The sequence below is a fragment of the Crocuta crocuta genome, unplaced genomic scaffold (genome assembly GCF_008692635.1).
Source record: "Crocuta crocuta isolate KB4526 unplaced genomic scaffold, BGI_CrCroc_1.0 scaffold26, whole genome shotgun sequence".
Classification (NCBI taxonomy): Eukaryota; Metazoa; Chordata; class Mammalia; order Carnivora; family Hyaenidae; genus Crocuta; species Crocuta crocuta.
Genome location: NW_027532249.1, coordinates 13,107,248 through 13,125,761, shown reverse-complemented (window position 1 = coordinate 13,125,761; position 18,514 = coordinate 13,107,248). Strand labels below are relative to the sequence as shown.

Here is an 18,514-nt window from a genome sequence, read left to right as displayed (position 1 = left end):
TGAACAGGGGAGGGAGAGAGAGAGAGAGAGAGAGAGAGAGACAATTCCAACAGGCTCTGCACTGTCAGAATCCCAATGTAGGGCCGAAATCAAGAGTCAGACAGATGCTCAACAGACTGAGCCACACAGGCACCCTCACTTTTTTTCTTAATAAAAAATACTTCTAGAGCCTAAGTCTTGAGACTAAAGATGGGAGATGCTTTTTATAAAGTTTAACTAGTACAGAATTATAAGGTTGCTCACATAATTTCCTAAATGTACTTTCTATTGTAAGCAGCTTGTCTCTAAAATTCCTAAAATATGTTCAACAATTGTCTTCCTTCTCTATCAAACTGATGTCATCTAATAAGTTATTGTTTAGTAACTACTTGTTTAATATAGTAGTCAGGAAAATATAAAAGATGTATCATAATGGACTCTCTAATGTTATGTATCAGAAGAATGCTCTCCCATCCCAAGAGGAAATACCTAGGCACAATGATAGGTTGTGGTTTGTTAATTGTACATCTGAAGTATTAACTAATTACAAAATAACATACAGCAACATATCCTTTCCCATTAGCATGTATTATGAAAGTATACTCCATATCTTTGTTTATATACCAAGTGTCTTTATTATTTCAAAAACGGGAAAAAAACCCACAAAAACTGTGACAAGTATCCAGGGATAATTTATGTCAAGACACTAAACTTTAACAAAGCACAAAACCACTGACGTAGATAAGTTGGGGCACATGTTCCTAGCAGTGCTTGCGCTGGTGGACAGAGAAGGATTATCAAGATCGATCTCATGTCAAGTACCAGACAGAACTGGGTCTGATGCTGGCCTATGCACGATGCACTAGGTAGGAGCAAATGCTAATAGAAATCTGGTTTGGGATTTGACTTCAATCTGAGAGCAGATTTTTTTCCTTACATTTGGTGGATTAATCTAATTAATTGATTAGATATATAAGGCAATTATTTCAAATTCTTTTAAGTTAAATTGTTACATAGTTTCTATAAAATCTTTCTTACTTCCCCCCAAAATGGATATAATCTCTCCTTCCTCTGGCCTGTCAAAACATTTTACACTCTTCAAGGCTTCAATACTCTGTTTAACATTACCCAGATATAGGTAATGGACTGCTTCACCATTCCTTGAAAGGGGCATTTCCCACCTTAACTTCATCTTCCCTTGTAAATAAATGTTTGACAATTTGTCTGTAAAATGGAGAAAATAATCTACTTCTTAGGGTTGTTGTGAAGATAAATGAGGAAATATTCTAAAAGAAAATAAAATGCCTGGTACCAGTTAAGAGCTTAATAAAAGTTAGCTGTTATACTTGTTACATTTGAATACAAAGACAATGTAAAAACGTTGGGAAACTCCTGGGGAAAACACCACAATAAGGCTTGAGAATCTATATTATCAACTATTAATTATAACCAGCTTTCAAGTCTCTGTAGGTATCACTTTAGTCTTTGACATGGGTCAGTAAACTATAGCCTAGAGGCCAAACCCAACCAGGTGCCTGTTTTTATAAATAAAATTTTAGTGAACAGTCCCGCCTGTTCATTCACATGCTGTCTACAGTTGTTTCTGCACTACAATGGCAAAGTTGAGTTAGTCAGAAAGAGATAAATACTTACTACAGAAATCATGTGTGGCCCATAGAGTCAAAAATATTATTTGACCCTTTACAGAAAAAGTTTGCTAGCCAAGAGACTATGAAAACTTATGTAACCTGAGCTCTTTTTACTTAAGACATTTGAAATCTCTTTCCACAAGCCCTCTGACAGTTGATAACAGCGATTATACTAATCTTTGGAAAACAAAAACAATTACTTTAGGCAGAATATTGTAGGAGGAAACCTTGATCCTCTATTTAGTTAATGAGCTGTCTGTCAGAATGAAAAAAACCAAGGCTTAAAGCAAATCTATGCCAACAAAATTAATCTATCATACAATCTGTGTATTACTTAGATATTATATTGAAAATCAATACCTATTGACTAAACTATTTTATAATAGGAAACACCATGTTTTACTTTGAGCCCATTTAAGTAAGGTATGTAAGTTGTTAAACTTTTTTAAAACCTTTCACTCACCAATGAAAACAGCAAAGGGAAGAGGAGAATGTTGAACAGTGCATGAATTTGAAAAGAACAAGAGGGGTATATAAAAAGGAAAGGCCTCTGAGAGAATATGTATAAGAGATATTTTAAAACATCACAAACTTTCAATATAACTTCCCAAACAGTTCTACAAGCTCTTTTAACATAAAGACTAAGAAAGGTTAAGAAAGCCAGACAGTATAGCCCCAAATAGTTGCTGTGGATGACTCAGTAGCGGGGGTAAAGGTATGCAGGAGAGGCAATATTAAGGTGAAGACAAATGAAGATATGCTAATTTTATATGTGAAAAGGGCTAGACTAAATGTTTCAAAATAAATTTCCATTGTGTGTGATAAAAGATCATTTTGCGCTGACACAAATGAAATAAAAATGGGAGCTGGTAGAACATAGCCTATTCTGCCTTCTCTAATCTCAGCAGCAAGGAGGGGCAAAGGTGACATTTTATATAGTACAGAGGAAGACATGGAAGGTACTAGAAAGGTTGACCAGTTTTTGTTAATGGGTTATTAAAAAAAAACACCCCAAAGCTATAATTTGTTTCATTTTCTATTTCTATAAAAACACTGAGGAAGTTCTGTATAGGCTACTTACTCTCACAAGCACACATGTGTCCACAAGGCTGAAAAAGAACAGCTGCTTTCTTGTCAGAACATACCACACATTCTTCAATCTACAAAAAAGAGGTTACAGCACAAGTGTGAACATCTACAGATAAATCCAGTAACTCTAATAGTTCCTTTTGTATCCAAGTGTATTTCCTCTATAAGGAAACACTCTCAGCACAGTGAAACTTCATGCACTCTATTTCTCTGTCCTTGACTCTCTGGGTTACTAATTTTTTCACCTTTATAAACCCTGGCCCTTCACAGGTTAGTCTTCCTACCCATCCCAAAGAATGATAAAAAAAACTCCACTTACTCTGTGGTAAGAAAGACCAGAATTGACTTCAATTTTCTTTTATTCAAAAACTACTTTGAGAGAAAAATAAAAAGAACAGATAAAGAAGTATAAAAGTAAATCTAAAATAAGCTAGATTTCTAATACTAATAAAAATCCAGCCAGATTAGCAGACTAGACTGCTAGAGCCCAAGAGGAATTTTTCTATTTATCCATATCTAAGGAAATCAACCCAACACATCCTTTTCTGGGACCTGGTCAGTTCCCCCATGCCAGTGGGAGCCGATGGCTATAACCTGTTCTTTCTCCCTAGTCTCTAAAAGTATAGCTCCTCCACTATCTATTCATAACATCACTTAACTGTATCTCCTCTTTGTCTCCACTTCATCTGAATTTTGGGTATGTAACTATTTCTCAACCTTGGCTCTAGTTTTTTTTCACCCCCATCCCACCACACCTTGCATGTTTCTTCTATTCTCCTCCCTTTGACACACATTCACATTTACCCATATCTTGTGCCATTTAATATTACTGTCCCAAAATGATGACCACCACTCACCTATAATTTCACCTAACTAACCAAATATTGCATATGCTCTCTCTACGGCTATTCCCAACTTATACCTTGCTATGCATATAGAATTTCTGTAGTTGAACAACAGGGGAAAGCAGTAAGACATGGCTGGTTGGGACCTTTATATTTCTGGATTCAACTTCCAGTCCCAATAAGAACAAATCACCTAACACTGTTGAGCCACAACTTTTTTATTTTTATTTTTTTTATCTAAATGATAAAGAAAAACCCTTCTTCACAGGGTGGGAAAGAGTAAATATTATGTATGGACTGTTTAGTTAAAAAAAATCTTTGTAGTCTTAACAATTTTCCCTTTTGGATTTCTTCCTCAGTTTATATTCGCAAGAATTAAATTACTAAATCAACACATGTTTATTGTAAAGGTTCATAAATATTGTCAGGATGGTCTCTCAAAAACATAAACCCATTTATTCAACCTCCAGCAGTGTTTAAGAGAGTGTCCATTCTCCACCGTCCAGGCTAACATTTTTAAAATTTTATTTATGCTAATTTGATAGGAATGATTAATGGTAATTCATAATTTTTATTATTTCCTTAATTGCAAAGGAGATAAAGCTGATTTATTTCCCCTTCCTCCAAATATTACTTTTATAATTTGTTTTATCTTTAATGAAGACATTCATTACCCTTTAACCACTTGGGGTCACTATTTCTTTATATTCAAAGGTCTGCAGCCAACCTGGCAAATCTGTTTGTTGGGTGTGTTACTTTTTGTACTTTTCTACAGGTTTGAAAATTTCATAATTTGAAAGTCAAACTGAAAGCCTGCTAATTTTCAGAATTCAGTAATGGTCTAAAAAGGAACGTCAGCATATTCCTCCCGCTCTCCCTCCCTGCTCCATCGGCCTTCCCTCTGTAGGCACTCTTGTCTGTGTGTTGTCACACAGGGGAAAGAACAGGGACTTAAGAATCATGAGGCCTGCATTTGATTCTCTGAGTACACTTCTTTGAGCTTCAATTTTTCCAACTGAATCCTAGAGTTAGACAGCCAGTAAGGATTATTCAGTATCTGAGACTCTGCTTCTGGCAACCTGGGGCTCTGAACTCACTTTAACGCTCTCTCAAAGCACCTACAACATCCTACATGGCAGAGTAAATTTAAACTAAGTTTACCAGCACATTGCCAGTTTTTAGCAGCTAATTACCATATACATCTCTGTCTTGACTGCAAAACAAGTGCTCAATAAAGATTTGTTAAAATAAGGCTTAATCTAACACAAAAAGTTTCAGGCCCAACAACAGAATGCATGGATGAATCTAAAGATTAAGAGAATAGCTTAAATTTTTACCCTTTCAGAGTCTTCCGAAACTAAACTGTTGCTTAGTGAGCAGGTTAAAGCAAATTATACATACCAAGTAGAATGATTCGCATTAACTTATTAAGGGATGACCTAGATATAATGCATATAAAATGCCAACACGGTGCCTGCAGATAGTTAAGTGCTGTTAGTTTATCCTTCCCACCTTTACAAAGAGACTAAACAGCTATACACACATTACTACTCCAGAATCTTCCATCCAAAAATAACTTCCTTGTACTTTTCCTGTGCCAACAATTTTACCGAAGATTTATTCATTTGGATCATAGAAAACACCTAGTCTTAGAAGGTTCCCTATGAAAATGTAGAAAGCACCGGCAAGGTTAACACCTTTTAAGTCATTGCCAGCTAATTCATTATAAGAATTAGTGCCAACTCCTTTCTAATTAATGAAGGTTAATGAATAGCTTAAGAAGCATTAAGGGAAAAATGAAGAGATAAAAAGAAGGAAATAAAAAAAAGAGTATAAGCTTTATAAATGAAACCAAAGAAAACTACTTCACCTTAAAAGAAATCATTTGTAAAAAACTTAAATCTTACTTTAATACACACACATGGAAAAACTAACAAGGAAAACCAATTATTTCAGTACAACCAAAATGGGTAAGACAATACAGTTATGATACAGTACTAAGTTACACAGAAAAAGGATGAAACCAGAAACCCAGAAAAGAATAATACTTCTCAAAAAGTAGAGTCAGACAAGATAAAAAGTTCAGAGTGGGTACAGAATTTGGCCTTCACTGACAGCAAGATGACTGACTTTATTTGCCTCTTGGTGGGACACAATAAATACAAAGTGAGTAGCACCATCTATGTGAATTTCTTGCCAAAAATGTTTAAGCTGACTGTAATCAAGCTGTTAGATCTAACTTCCAGTTAACAGGAAACACAGAGGATAAAGAAACAAATTAAACAACATTGTGATAAAACAATCAAACAAATCCGGCACGTGTGACATTCTACAACATAAAAATCAACTAGTCTTTTATGAAGATGAATACAAGAGAGTCCATGTACTCAAAAAAGGTGCAATATATAATAACTACAATAAAAAATGGGATTAAATATAGCTTTAGGTTATAAAGGACTTTAAAAGCAAAATAATGGATTAACTTTTAATATCTACAGTTTCTACATATAAAGAAGGAAACCCAAAATCATTTTCTTAATAATACATAATTTATACATTCTTAAATTTAAATTATTTTTTTTAATGTTTATTTTTAAGAAAGAGAAAGACAGAGCAAAAGTAGGGAAGGAGCAGAGAGAGAGGGAGACACAGAACCTGAAGCAGGCTCCAGGCTCTGAGCTATCAGCACAGAGCCTGATGTGGGGCTCAAACCCACAAATCATGAGATCATGACCTGAGCCCAAGTTAAAACCCTTAACCTACTGAGCCACCCAGGCACCCAAAAGAAAGAACAAAGTTTAACAGACTTATGGCATTATATAACGTTATTTATCATTATTTATAATCTCAAAGGACTTCATAAAATGATAAAATACTGTTTTAAAAATATATTACCTTTGTCCTTGACTGAACTTGCTCTTTACAGATGAGGCATTTCTTGACTCGTGGAGAACATAAAGAACAGGTAGCAATATGTCCACATGGGCCAAAAAGAGTATCTCTCTTCATATCTGAGCACACCATGCACTCTTCTAAGGTTTCAGAATCATTACTAATCATGGAAGGACTTCGAGAACCCACTTGGCCACTAATAAAAGAAAATATTTCTAATCAATACTATCAGAATATTTATATTACAACTTCATTAAAATATTTTTAAAACATCTAGAGCATCATTTGCATACATAAAAACAGCATTAGCTATGTTAAAAAAATTAAGCTTTAACATCTGTATATGAAACACTGTATGTCAAATTTTCCCATTTATATATACATCTCTGCATCTTTACATACTTCTATTTAAATTTCAAATTGAACAATTAGCTCACCCAATGGAAAAGGGTGAATCTTCTTCTAACAAAGAAATACAAAACACTACTTAGAAAAAATTTAACATAAACAGTTTCACTCAGAATCTGTTATCTATAGAGAACGGCATAGGAATAAAACAAAAATTCTAGCTAGAGCCCAAGTTAGTTATCCTAACTACAGACAGAATGAAGCATCATCAGAGTCCACAACTGACAGGGCACTGTGGAAAATACGTCACTGCAGCTGCTGTTTTGACATTTCTTTAAATGTATCCTTAAGAGGCTTAAAATTCTATTATGGAAAAACAGAACACATCTATAAATATATAGATACAAGACACAGAAATACATATATATGACCGAACTATAGCTATACAAAAGGGATACTCTGTTTCTACCACAACCTTCAGAAACTCATAGACAGACAGACAGACAGACAGACACACACACACACACACACACACACAATGGTTTCATCTTAGACCCCAGCATTAAAGTTATTACTGCAGGAATTATCGTGCTTTATATCTATATTTTTAAGCATACTCTATCATGCTGTAATAGAATTTTATGTTCCTTAAGGATACACTTAAAGAAATGTATATACCTCATATGAATTTCCCCATAACACAGGTCTACGTATAGATTCCAAAGAGATGTCATTTCGTCTCCACACCCAAATTACAAGAGAACACAAAGATCAAGAGAAAACTACCAAAATGTTCAATGACCAGAACTAGGTAGAAAGGGCAGTAATAGTTGTACAGCATTGTTGAGATTCAAAAAGGAACAAAATATACATACCTCTTTATATGTCTATAATATTTCACAAGAAATGCAACTGTGTTATAAATAATTAAAATTACTGACATATTTTACTTTTAGAAAAAAGAAAGGCACATGTGAAATCATTTTTAGAGAAAACTCCGTCAGGAATTAGTTCCTTCATGTGTTCATTCTTTCAGTCCTTCAATGATACTTAGTGAGTGAATGCCTGTCAGGCACTGAACAGGGTGCTAGAATTATTACAGACTTTGTATGAGATATACTTACTGGTGAGCATGTACACCGCCTCTCTTTAAAAAGGTCTACTGAGTGCCTGCGTGGCTCAGCTGATTACGTGTCTGACTCTTGATTTCGGCTCGGTCATGATCTCATGATTTGTGGGTTCGAGCCCCACACTGGGCTCTGCACTGACAGCACAGAGCCTGCTTGGGATTCTGTCTCCCTCTTTCTCTTCCCCTCCCTTGCTTGCTCTCTCTCTCTCAAAATAAATAAACATTTTTTTTAAACGTCTATTATAATTTTAGATACATCTAACATTAATGACAGCAATTTCACTAGTACGACTTCTTATAAATGAATTCCTCTAATGTGTAGGAGTACTGGAAGATCAGACTGGTTTAGAAAAGTTTCTTAGCATTTATTATGCATAAAGCATTCATATTTAGTAATGTAGAATATAAAACACTAAATAAGAGACATAGTGTCTGCAGGAAAATTTTTAAGGAAGAAAGTGTCAATACAAAGAAGATGAGCAAAGACAAAGACAGTTTCAAGTAATCAAGTCCTCCATTATGAAACCACATGGCATTTTATATATAAAACACTAAGTTTATGATACAAACCTGACTTTTTCCTTATGACACTTTGCCAGTGCTTTGCAGAGACTTGGATCAGGACAGAGATCAAGTGGTGATTGACCTTTCTTATTTCGAATGCTAAGGTCAGCGCCATTGGCAGCCAAAAAACAGGCAATAGATGCTGCACTCTTCTTCTCTGCCCCCTGGGTACCAAGTCCCATTATTAACTGAAATCAAATGAAAAGAGTCATTATTTTCCCTTTAAGAATCTGTTATCAGTTCTCACCCCAAATGTGTGTGTGCAGGTCTGCGTGTAATTATATAAAAATGTCTGGAAAGAACTCACAGCCTACATAGATACGGTGGGCATTTCTGAGCTGCAGTCCTAACACCTATTCCCCCATCACTCCAGTTTTCTCAGGAATATAGTTTGAGGAATGATCCACTCTCTAGTTTTACAGGTGGACCAAAGAAGGCCGAGACCAGACCCCTTCATCTAGGTGATTAGTTCAGGGATGACAGATCAATTAAGGTCAATAAAACTCAAGACGAGGACTTTTGATTTAAGTCCTACTGAGGAAACAGTACTCTCTTTTCTACTCAGTTTAGCTCTGGAGCTGTTAGCAACTGACATGAAACAGTTAGAGGAGAGACAACAGAGAAAAGAACCAACACCAAGGAACTAAGCCAAGAAATGGAGAAGGCGATCAGTCTGGCTCTGATTTCATCTGAGTTACTGATTCAAACATGTTATCAAACATCTGTAGAGCATCTATAACAGACCAAGTACTATTTTTAGCACTTTCCATGAATTAACTCATTTAATCTTTGTAACAACCTTATTATGGAGGTAATTATTCCACTCCCTCCTTTTTAAATGAGAAAAAGGAGGTACAGAGAGATTAGAGAATTTAGCTATGGTCATAGAGAAAAGGTGGCATTTCTAAAAAACTTTGGTCTCAGACCTCCTTTGCAGTCTTAAAAATGATTCTAAAATCATAGGGAATGGTAAAAGACTTAGAGAATAGTCAAACAACCTTGAAAAAGAAGAAAAAAGTTGGAGGACTTCTACCACCTGAGCTGAATGTTTACTATAAAGCTACAGTAACTGAGACAATAGGGTTGGCATCACATAGCTAAAGACACAGATCAACAGAACAGAATGCAGGATCTAGAAAGACTTCACATATATGGTTAATTAATTTGGGACAAATGCATAACAGGCAATTCAGTAGAAAAAGACAGTCTTTTCAACAAATGGTGGTGGAATAACTGGACCATCTACAAGGAAAAAAATGAACTTTGATCCATATCTAATATTATATATAAAAATTAACTCAAAATGAATGGTAGTGCTAAATGTATCAGCTGAAATGTTACAAACTTCTAGTCCAAAAGTGGAGAAAACCTTGCTGTCCTTGGGTTTGGCAAATATTTTTCAGACAAGACACAACACAAAAAGCACAAACAATGACAGAAAAATTTATAAATTAGACCTCATCAAAACTGAGAACTTCTGCTCTTCCAAAAACACTATTAAAAGAATGAAAAGACAAGCCACACACTGGGAGGTAATATGTGCAAATCCCATAACTGATATAGAACTTGAATTCAGACTCTCAAAACTCAATAGTAACAAAACGGCTCAACAAAACAAGGCACAAAAAAATGGGAAAAGACACTTCATCAAATATATGTGAGTAACAAGCAAATGAAAAGATGTTCAATATAAGGCAGTAGTCATTAGGGAAATGCAAATCAAAATCCCAACATACCACTACACATTCACATGAATGGCTAAAGTTAAAAAAGAAGAGCCAAACAACTTTCCGTAAGAACTTGAAGCAATGTAGTTAGAATTAACTATTGTTTAGTTCATATACTATATTTCTACATATGCAGTTCTGATAAAATAATTTATCAGACACATATTAAATTAGCCATAAATTTAAGATCTTGCATTAAAAGATACTTCCAAAAAAACAAAAGACTCTTCCAGTAGTACGGAATTAAGATTAATATACTCACTGTGTTTTTGGAGGGCTCCCATGCAGCATCAACCTTCCCCACATCTTGCATATCTTGGAGTTGACGTAGCTGAGACAAGGTATGATGCCTCAGAGCTTCGTGCAAAGGAGTATCCCCATCTTTATCCTGAATATCTAATTTGGCACCAGCACGGACCAAAAGCTAAAAGAGAAAGACATCTCATTTGCTAAGGTCTCTCTGGTCCACAAGAAATTACAACATATCTAAAGTAACAGTGACAGAGACCTGGACCTACCTGAAGGGGTTTGCCACTAAAGCCAATTATTTTTATATATTCACTTGCTACTCTCAAAACTCCTATGGCTCCTTTACAAATAGTGATGAGCTCTGTTACTCAAATATATTGCATCAGAGAAAACAAAGAAATGAGAACCAATTCACAGACTCCAAGATCAAGATTAACTAGGAGAAATTTAGGACATTTTTTCTCCTTTCCTTCCTTCCTGCCTACTCCTTCCTTCTTCCTTTCAGATTTTATTTTTTAAAGTACTCTTTACACCCAATGTGGGGCTCAAACTTACAACCCCACGATCAACAGTCATATGCTTCTACCAACTGAGCCAACCAGGCATCCCTTTTTTCTCCTTTTAATTTCAGATATGTGAGTTGGGATATTTTAAGTATTTCTAATAGGACCATTCAAAATTCTATTGCTTAAAGAAAGAGCAAGCTATTTATTCCCTTCTCGTTGGTCAATTTTCTCCAAATGTATAGTCATAAGGAAAGTCCAAAAAAATCACACATAAATGAAGAATGTTTAGTAAGAGGATTTTTAAATAACAATAAATGTGAAGTGATGCTAAACTATAACCTCTGATATAAACTGATATACTTCAACAGATGTTTTAAGTAGTAAATATAACTTTGTATTTAAGTCTTTGCTTATGGTTCTTTAAAAGTTTTCCTAATTCTTTCTACAAATGCTGTCAGAGTTTTAGAAAAACACCATAAGCCAATCTCAAGCATGGTCTTACCTAAGTCTTAGCAAATTGCTGTTTTTTGGGGTGTGTGTGTGTGTGTGTTTTAATTTGTCCCCAGAAATTTACATAAGATGTCACTCTAGGACAGTGTTTCTCAAATCTGAACATGCATGAGAATTACCTCGAGGACTTGTTAAAGCACAGAATGCTAGTTCCCACCCCTGGAGGTTCTGATTTGCTTGGTCTGAGTTGGGCCCAAGAATTTTCTACCAAGGTCCCAGGTGATGCTGATGCTGCTGGCTCAGCTTCTAAGCTTTAAGAATCACTGCTCTACAAAAAAATTTTAAACTGATAATCTTTCAAATATTTTGCCTGTGATATCAGATTAGTCATAGTAAATTATATATTTCAGCTTTTGTCTGGCTGATATTTCAGTTTTTTGGAATCTGTGCAGCAAACATCCAGCCTGAGATTTTAATTATAGTTCACTCTCAATTATACAAATTAAAAGGGAAAGCACTTTAATTAATTAATATTTTATTTTATTTTATTTTAATTTTATTTTATTTTATTTTAGAGAGAGAAAGTGAGCAGGGGAGAGGGGCAGGAGGAAGGAGGGAGAGAGAGAGGGAGAGAGAGAGAACCTCAAGTAGGCTCCACACTGGGTGTGGACATGGGATCCCACACCCTGGGAACATGACCTTAGCCAAAATCAAGAGTCCGACACTCAACCAACTGAGCCATCCAGGAGCCCCAGAATGTACTTTTTAAAAAGTAATTTGTATGTTACTTTGAAATTTTCTGATTTAATATTTTGGGAAATCACAAGTCTGGCAACAAAATTATGTAACAGACTTTGAATATCACAGTTTTAAGATTTTCCCCATTATAAATTAAAACTCTTTGCCCAATATTAGCCTAAAATCATGATTTGTACATCTAGCTATGTATAATTTTCAAGACCTTCAAGAAATCGGTCTGGTTAAAACACACCTGTAAGGTAAGATTCTTGTTAGTAAATACTTTACCCTCACAATCTGGGTGTGCTGTCGTTCAACAGCAAGGTGGAGGGCAGTCTGTTGGTTCACATTCTGGATATCGAGGTTCGCATTACCCTGAACAAGAAGAACAAAGCTTACACACTCAACATTTGCAATCATGAACAACACTAAAACTACAACTCCTCGTAAGGAATAAGTAACACAAAACGCTGCTGACCACTTTCCTCTCATCTAGCCACTGCAAACATTGTTCTCATAACAGTTGCTGGTAATACAGGAAGACTGGATGGGGCAGCATCTTTCTGAGACAGAACAGCAGGCTTACAATAATTATTTTTATTATGGTGACTCCATCCAGAAACAGTAAAATAACACAGTTCAATACAAAGCTCAAACACAGCTCCTTCTCAATATCCATTATACACCAATAGAGATAATTAGCTCCTTTTAACTGTAAATAATATTTCCTAAAAAGTTCTATTAATGACACTTCATATTGGATTTAGATTTACTTTAATGACCTAATAAGGTCATGTATCATTGCTGCATAACTGAGCTCTTATTCAGTGAAAAGGAACTCCGCTTGAGGATGAGAAGACAATGTTTAATTAGTATATAAAAATACTTATTAAAGGGAAAGCAGAAAGTCCTACCAGGGTCCTGGGATAGCCAAAGCAGTATATGAGAACAGCTGATGCCAAGGACAGAGGAAAGGAGCAAAAATCCTGAACTTACTAGCACTAGGGGACCTAGAGCTTCGTGAACTTAAGCAAGCATTCTGCCATTTCACGCTCATTTCCTTAGCTGTAACATGGTGATTGTACAACCTATTACACAGGGTCAATGGGACGATGGGGTTCAGGGTGAGCTGCACCTAAATAATCCCACTTTGGCATACTGATTATTCTGAATTAAAGTTACTTAAATGGCTCGCACAAGGACACTCAGACCTTCCTTTGTCTCCCTGAAAGCAAGAAATAAATTTCCCATGTGAAGGCTATGGTCCTTGGCCCTGGAAGGTAGAAGGCATCCTTATAGTCAGAGATCGGGAATTAAGGGCCAAGAATTGACGATATAAATAAACTTTGTTACTTCATTTATTTACTTGTTTCCACAAACCCCTTTGTGAATTCTCCACAAGTAATTGTTTAAAAGGTATAAAAGCTGATGGCTTTGGTCACTTAGGAGAGTCTCATATTTATCTGAGCTCCCATGTATACAAAATTAAACATGTTTTTTTCCTGTTGTTATGTCTCATGTCAGTTTAATTATTAGACTGGCCAAAGAAACTAGAAGAAAGGAAAATTTTTCTTTCCCTCCAGTAAGGATTATGAAAAATTACATGTAAAACTGCCTAACACAATGTCTTATATAATAATAATTTTAAAAATGAAACTAAGAAAATTGCTACAGATGCAAAAGATAAACTTTATCATTCTGTTTATATCTTAGAACCATTCAAGCCCTCTGATTACAACTCTGAAATCCACCTGTGCCCTTGTTTGGGGTATCAGGTAGAGCTCAAACTCTAGTAATGCTATGACATTCTAGAAGACGGGACTTTCTGATTTGTTTTTATTAGTTATGTTTCTCTGAGTGTAATCATGAGGAACTTGATCTCAGCTTGTTTTCTTATCTTGCCTTGTTCTCATATAAATGTAGAAAGTGAGGGATTTTCTTTTTTTTAAGTTTACTAAATTTTTCCATCATTAGATTTTCCTAGTATTCATCCCTATTTGTTGTATAAATGTACCATAAATCATTTATCTAGACACTAGTTGATGAACACTTGGCTTGCTTCCAGTTAGAGGTTATTACAAATAAAGCTGCTAAAAATGTTTAGTACAAGTATTTGCATGGAAATGTGTCCTGAGTTCTCTTGGGTACATACCTACAAGAGGGATTGCTGGGTTGTATAGTGAATATATGTTTAGCCATATTAAAAACTGCCAAATTGTTTTCAAAGTGGCTGCTTTGGAAAACACCAGCAATGTATGTGAATTCTAACTGCTCCACATCCTAACCAACATTTGGTTTTATTGGCATTTTTAAATTTTAGTCATTTTCATTGGTGATCAGTATTTCATTGTGGTCGCAATTTCTAATCCCCTAATAATCTATGGTAATTGAAGCAAAATCACAGAATATATGGTCCATGTACAAAAAATACTTGTATTTCTGTATATTTGCAATATACAATTAGAAACTGAAATTTTAAACAATATAATTTATAATAGCATGAAAAAAACTACTTAAAATCTAAAACAAAAAGCTAAATCTAAAATGCGCAGAGCAAACAAAATGCCACGACTTTTTAATAGAAACTAACAATCCAATTCTAAAATTTATATGGAAATTCAAAAGTAACTCTAAGAAAGAACAAAGTTAGATGGTTAACTTTAACTAATTTTAATACTTACTAAAAAACAACAATTACCAAGACAGTGTGATATGGTCAGTTATCTGTATTTTGGATTGAAAAGGAAATTATCACAATTAACAATAACTTTATGAGCAGTAACTTTAATATTTAATAATAAAGGCTTACTAGTCAATGATATTGTAATAGCACCATACAGTGACAGATGGGAGCTACACTTGTGGTGAACATAGCACAAAAACAGCATTCAAATTGTCAAACTATTATGTTGTGTACCTAAAACTAAGGCAACACTGAGTTTCAACTATACTTCAAAAAATAATAATAAAGGCTTAAGATGGCAACTATTTCTTTATCACAACATCTATAGTTCATGTAGTGTCTTCTATCTTATGATCTAGTACTTAATTACACACAATGAACTATTTACTAAATTTTTCTGCTATTTCATCTTCTTAACTAGACTGTAAGCTCCTTGAAGTCAGAGATCATAAATAATTCTTTGGTAACTTCAGTGCTTCTATATGGCATATGCTTGACTGAGATATTTAAAAATTTTGCTGGAAAAGCTAAAACATCATAAAACTACACTAAATTTCCCCAAAAATCCAATAACAAAAGAATATAGCATTATCTTATTTCAGAGATGAATGGAATGACTGAAGTTAACCTGTACTGCTATCCAGTCAAATTCCAGGAATCCCACAGGAGTCATGAACCAAATCCCCAGATCCTGGCTAAAGTCTTGCTACTGGATGTCAACTGTCCACACCAGCTTAAATATCAACATGATGGTTCTTGGTCCTATGGCCTGGTCCTTATACAACTATTTATACAGTGGTAGTGATCCTGGGAAATCTCTGTTCATTAATACCTATTTCCTCGGACTGATCCAGAACACTGTGGGACAGAATACAAGGGGCTAAGGGATTCCCCCCCAGCCCCTTACACACTTACACACCACTTCCCACCATTTAAGAACCAGTGTTAGAAGAATGAAAATGCACCATATCTGAATTTGCATCATCATGGGGTTTTATTATAACATACCAAGAGGTAGCTGATGAAGTAATAAGTACATGAAAGGCAATGGTCCAAAGTTTTCAAAAATTATTGCACAGCTTCTCCTACCTGATGTACCAACAGTTCAGCCACTTCTACGTGATTGTTAAGGGCAGCCAGATGCAAAGCAGTATAACCATCATCTTTCTTCTCATCCACAATCCATGGTCTTGGTAATTTAGATAGTAAAACACGCATTGCACTGAAAGTCAAATTTACATGATGTGATATACAATTTGATATTTAAATTATTTTCTTTAAAAAATTATTCAAAAGAAACTTGAAACCAAATAAAAGCATTCTTCCTTGAAGAAAACTATGCCCTCAGAGACAAATGAAATACATTTTTTTCTAAATCTCAAATATGCAGCTTTTTCATTCTTTAAGAGGTAAAGAAACTATAACTATTTGGGGAACAGAATCAAAATAGAATGGGAGTGTTACGAGGGGAAAATATTATAAGAGGGGAAAAAAGAACCAAAGGGAAAAGAAATATATCCAGATAAGGACATATTTATGGTTTTATGCAAACTCGTAGGTTCAATTTGAATAGTATCTATTAACGAAATAGTTAAAGAACAGCCAGATAACAACAACAAAGTAGGAATAACTGTACTAAAAAGACAAACTTCATGTGACTGGCAGATTACTGTGAACTGCAGCTAAAAATCTGGTATATGGCATTTAACAGTGCTAAATCTAGTTATATCAAAAATCAGAAAATAGATATTATAACTTAATAATTAAAATTTAAGTATCAATAACAAAATATTTCTAGAGCAAAAAAGACAGTTATCCTAAAGACCATCAAAGGGTAAAATATTAAAGAGCAGAAGTAATTATTGAGAAGTGATGCTTCTTCATAAACTATTGAGAGAAGCACCTGGGTGGCTTAGTCAGTTAAGTATCTGACTCCTGATTTTGGCTCAGGTCATGATCTTGCGGTTCCTGAGTTCGAGCCCGACATCAGGCTCCACACTGACAGCATGGAGCCTGCTTGGGATTCTCTTTGCCCCTCCCCCACTCCCCCACTCAAATGCACACTTACACATGCACTCTCTCTCTCAAAAATAAACTTCAAAAAAAAGTATAAAATATTAAACTATTTGGATCACATTAAAATAAAAAGGTTTTGCACAGCAAAGGGAACCATCAACAGAACAAAAGGGCAACTGACTCAATGGGAGAAGATACTTGCAAATGATAGTATTGGATGAGGGGTTAATATCCAAAATATGCAAAGAATTTACACAACTAAACACCAAAAAACCCACAACAATTCAATTAAAAAATGGGCAGAGGAACTGAGTAGATATTTTTCCAAAGAAGACATAGAGGTGGCCAACAGACACATGAAAAGATTCTCAATATCACTAATCATCAGGGATATGTAAATCAAAACCACAATGAGAAATCACTTTATACCTGTCAGAATGGCTAAAATCAGAGATAAGAAATAGTGTGTTAGCAAGGAGGTAGAGGAAGAGGAACCCTACTGTATTGCTAGTGGAAATATAAATTGGTACAACCACTGTAGAAAACAGTTTGGAGGTTCCTCAAAAAACTAAAACTAAAAATATCGTATGATCCAATAACTCTACTACCATGTATTTACCCAAAGAAAAGATATATGCCCTCCTGTTTACTGCATCATTACTGACAATAGCCAAGATATGGAAGCAATGCAGGTGTCCACTGATAAACGAACAGATAAAGAAAATGTGGTACATATATACAATGGAAGATTACACAGCCATAAAAAGGATGAGTTCTTGTCATTTGTGCTATCAGTGATAGACCTAGAGGATGCTACACTAAGTGAAATATGTTAGAGAATATGATTTAACTTACATGTGGAATATAAAAAACAAATGAATAAACAAACAAACAGCAGAATCAGACCTATGAATACAGAGAACAAACTGATGGTTGCCAGAAAAGAAGGGGACATGGATTTGGGAAATGGGAGATACGGGCTTCCAGTTACAGGATGAATGAGTCACAGGATGAAAGGTACAGCAAAGAGATTATAGCCAATGATATTTAACAGCACTGTATGGGGACAGATGGTAGCTACACTTGTGGTGAGCATAATGTACAGAGATGCTAAATCACTATGTTGTACACCTGACAGTAATGTAACATTGTGTTTCATCTATACTCAAATAAAAAAAATTTTTTTAAAGAAATGGATGTGTCTAGACCAAGGGAACAGAATTGAGAACTCAGAAGTGGACCCAAAAGTATACAGCCAACTGATCTTTGACAAAGCAGGAAAGAATATCCAATGGAAAAAAGACAGCCTTTTTAACAGATGGTGTTGGGAGAATTGGACAGCAATATGCAGAAGAATGAAACTAGATCATTTTCTCACACCATGCACAANAAAAAAAAGAAAAGAAAAGAAATGGATGTGTCTTAAGAGAAAAACTGAGCCCACTCCCAAAAAGAAAAAGTAAAATTAGAAGTAACTTTTCTTGGGGCACCATGGGCTCAGTCGGTTCAGTGCCCAACTCTTGATTTCACCTCAGGTTATGATCCCTGGGTCATGGGATCAAGCCCCCTCGGGCTCTGTGCTGAGCATGGAGCCTGCTTAAGATTCTCTTCCCTGCCCTGCTCGTGCAGGTGTACACTCTCTCTCTCAAA

General features: G+C 35.2%; 1 protein-coding gene across 1 annotated transcript in view; it reads right to left on the bottom strand.

The window, feature by feature from the left end:
* The window catches only part of MIB1 (MIB E3 ubiquitin protein ligase 1), a 123,931-nt gene that overhangs the window by 13,059 nt on the left and 92,358 nt on the right, over positions 1-18,514 (bottom strand). The window contains exons 13-18 of the mRNA XM_077778057.1: positions 15,938-16,070; positions 12,454-12,540; positions 10,485-10,646; positions 8,502-8,683; positions 6,458-6,650; positions 2,710-2,788 (exon numbers count right to left, since the gene is read on the bottom strand). Of these exons, the coding sequence (XP_077634183.1) occupies positions 2,710-2,788; positions 6,458-6,650; positions 8,502-8,683; positions 10,485-10,646; positions 12,454-12,540; positions 15,938-16,070 (836 nt within the window). The remainder of the gene's footprint in view (positions 1-2,709; positions 2,789-6,457; positions 6,651-8,501; positions 8,684-10,484; positions 10,647-12,453; positions 12,541-15,937; positions 16,071-18,514) is intronic.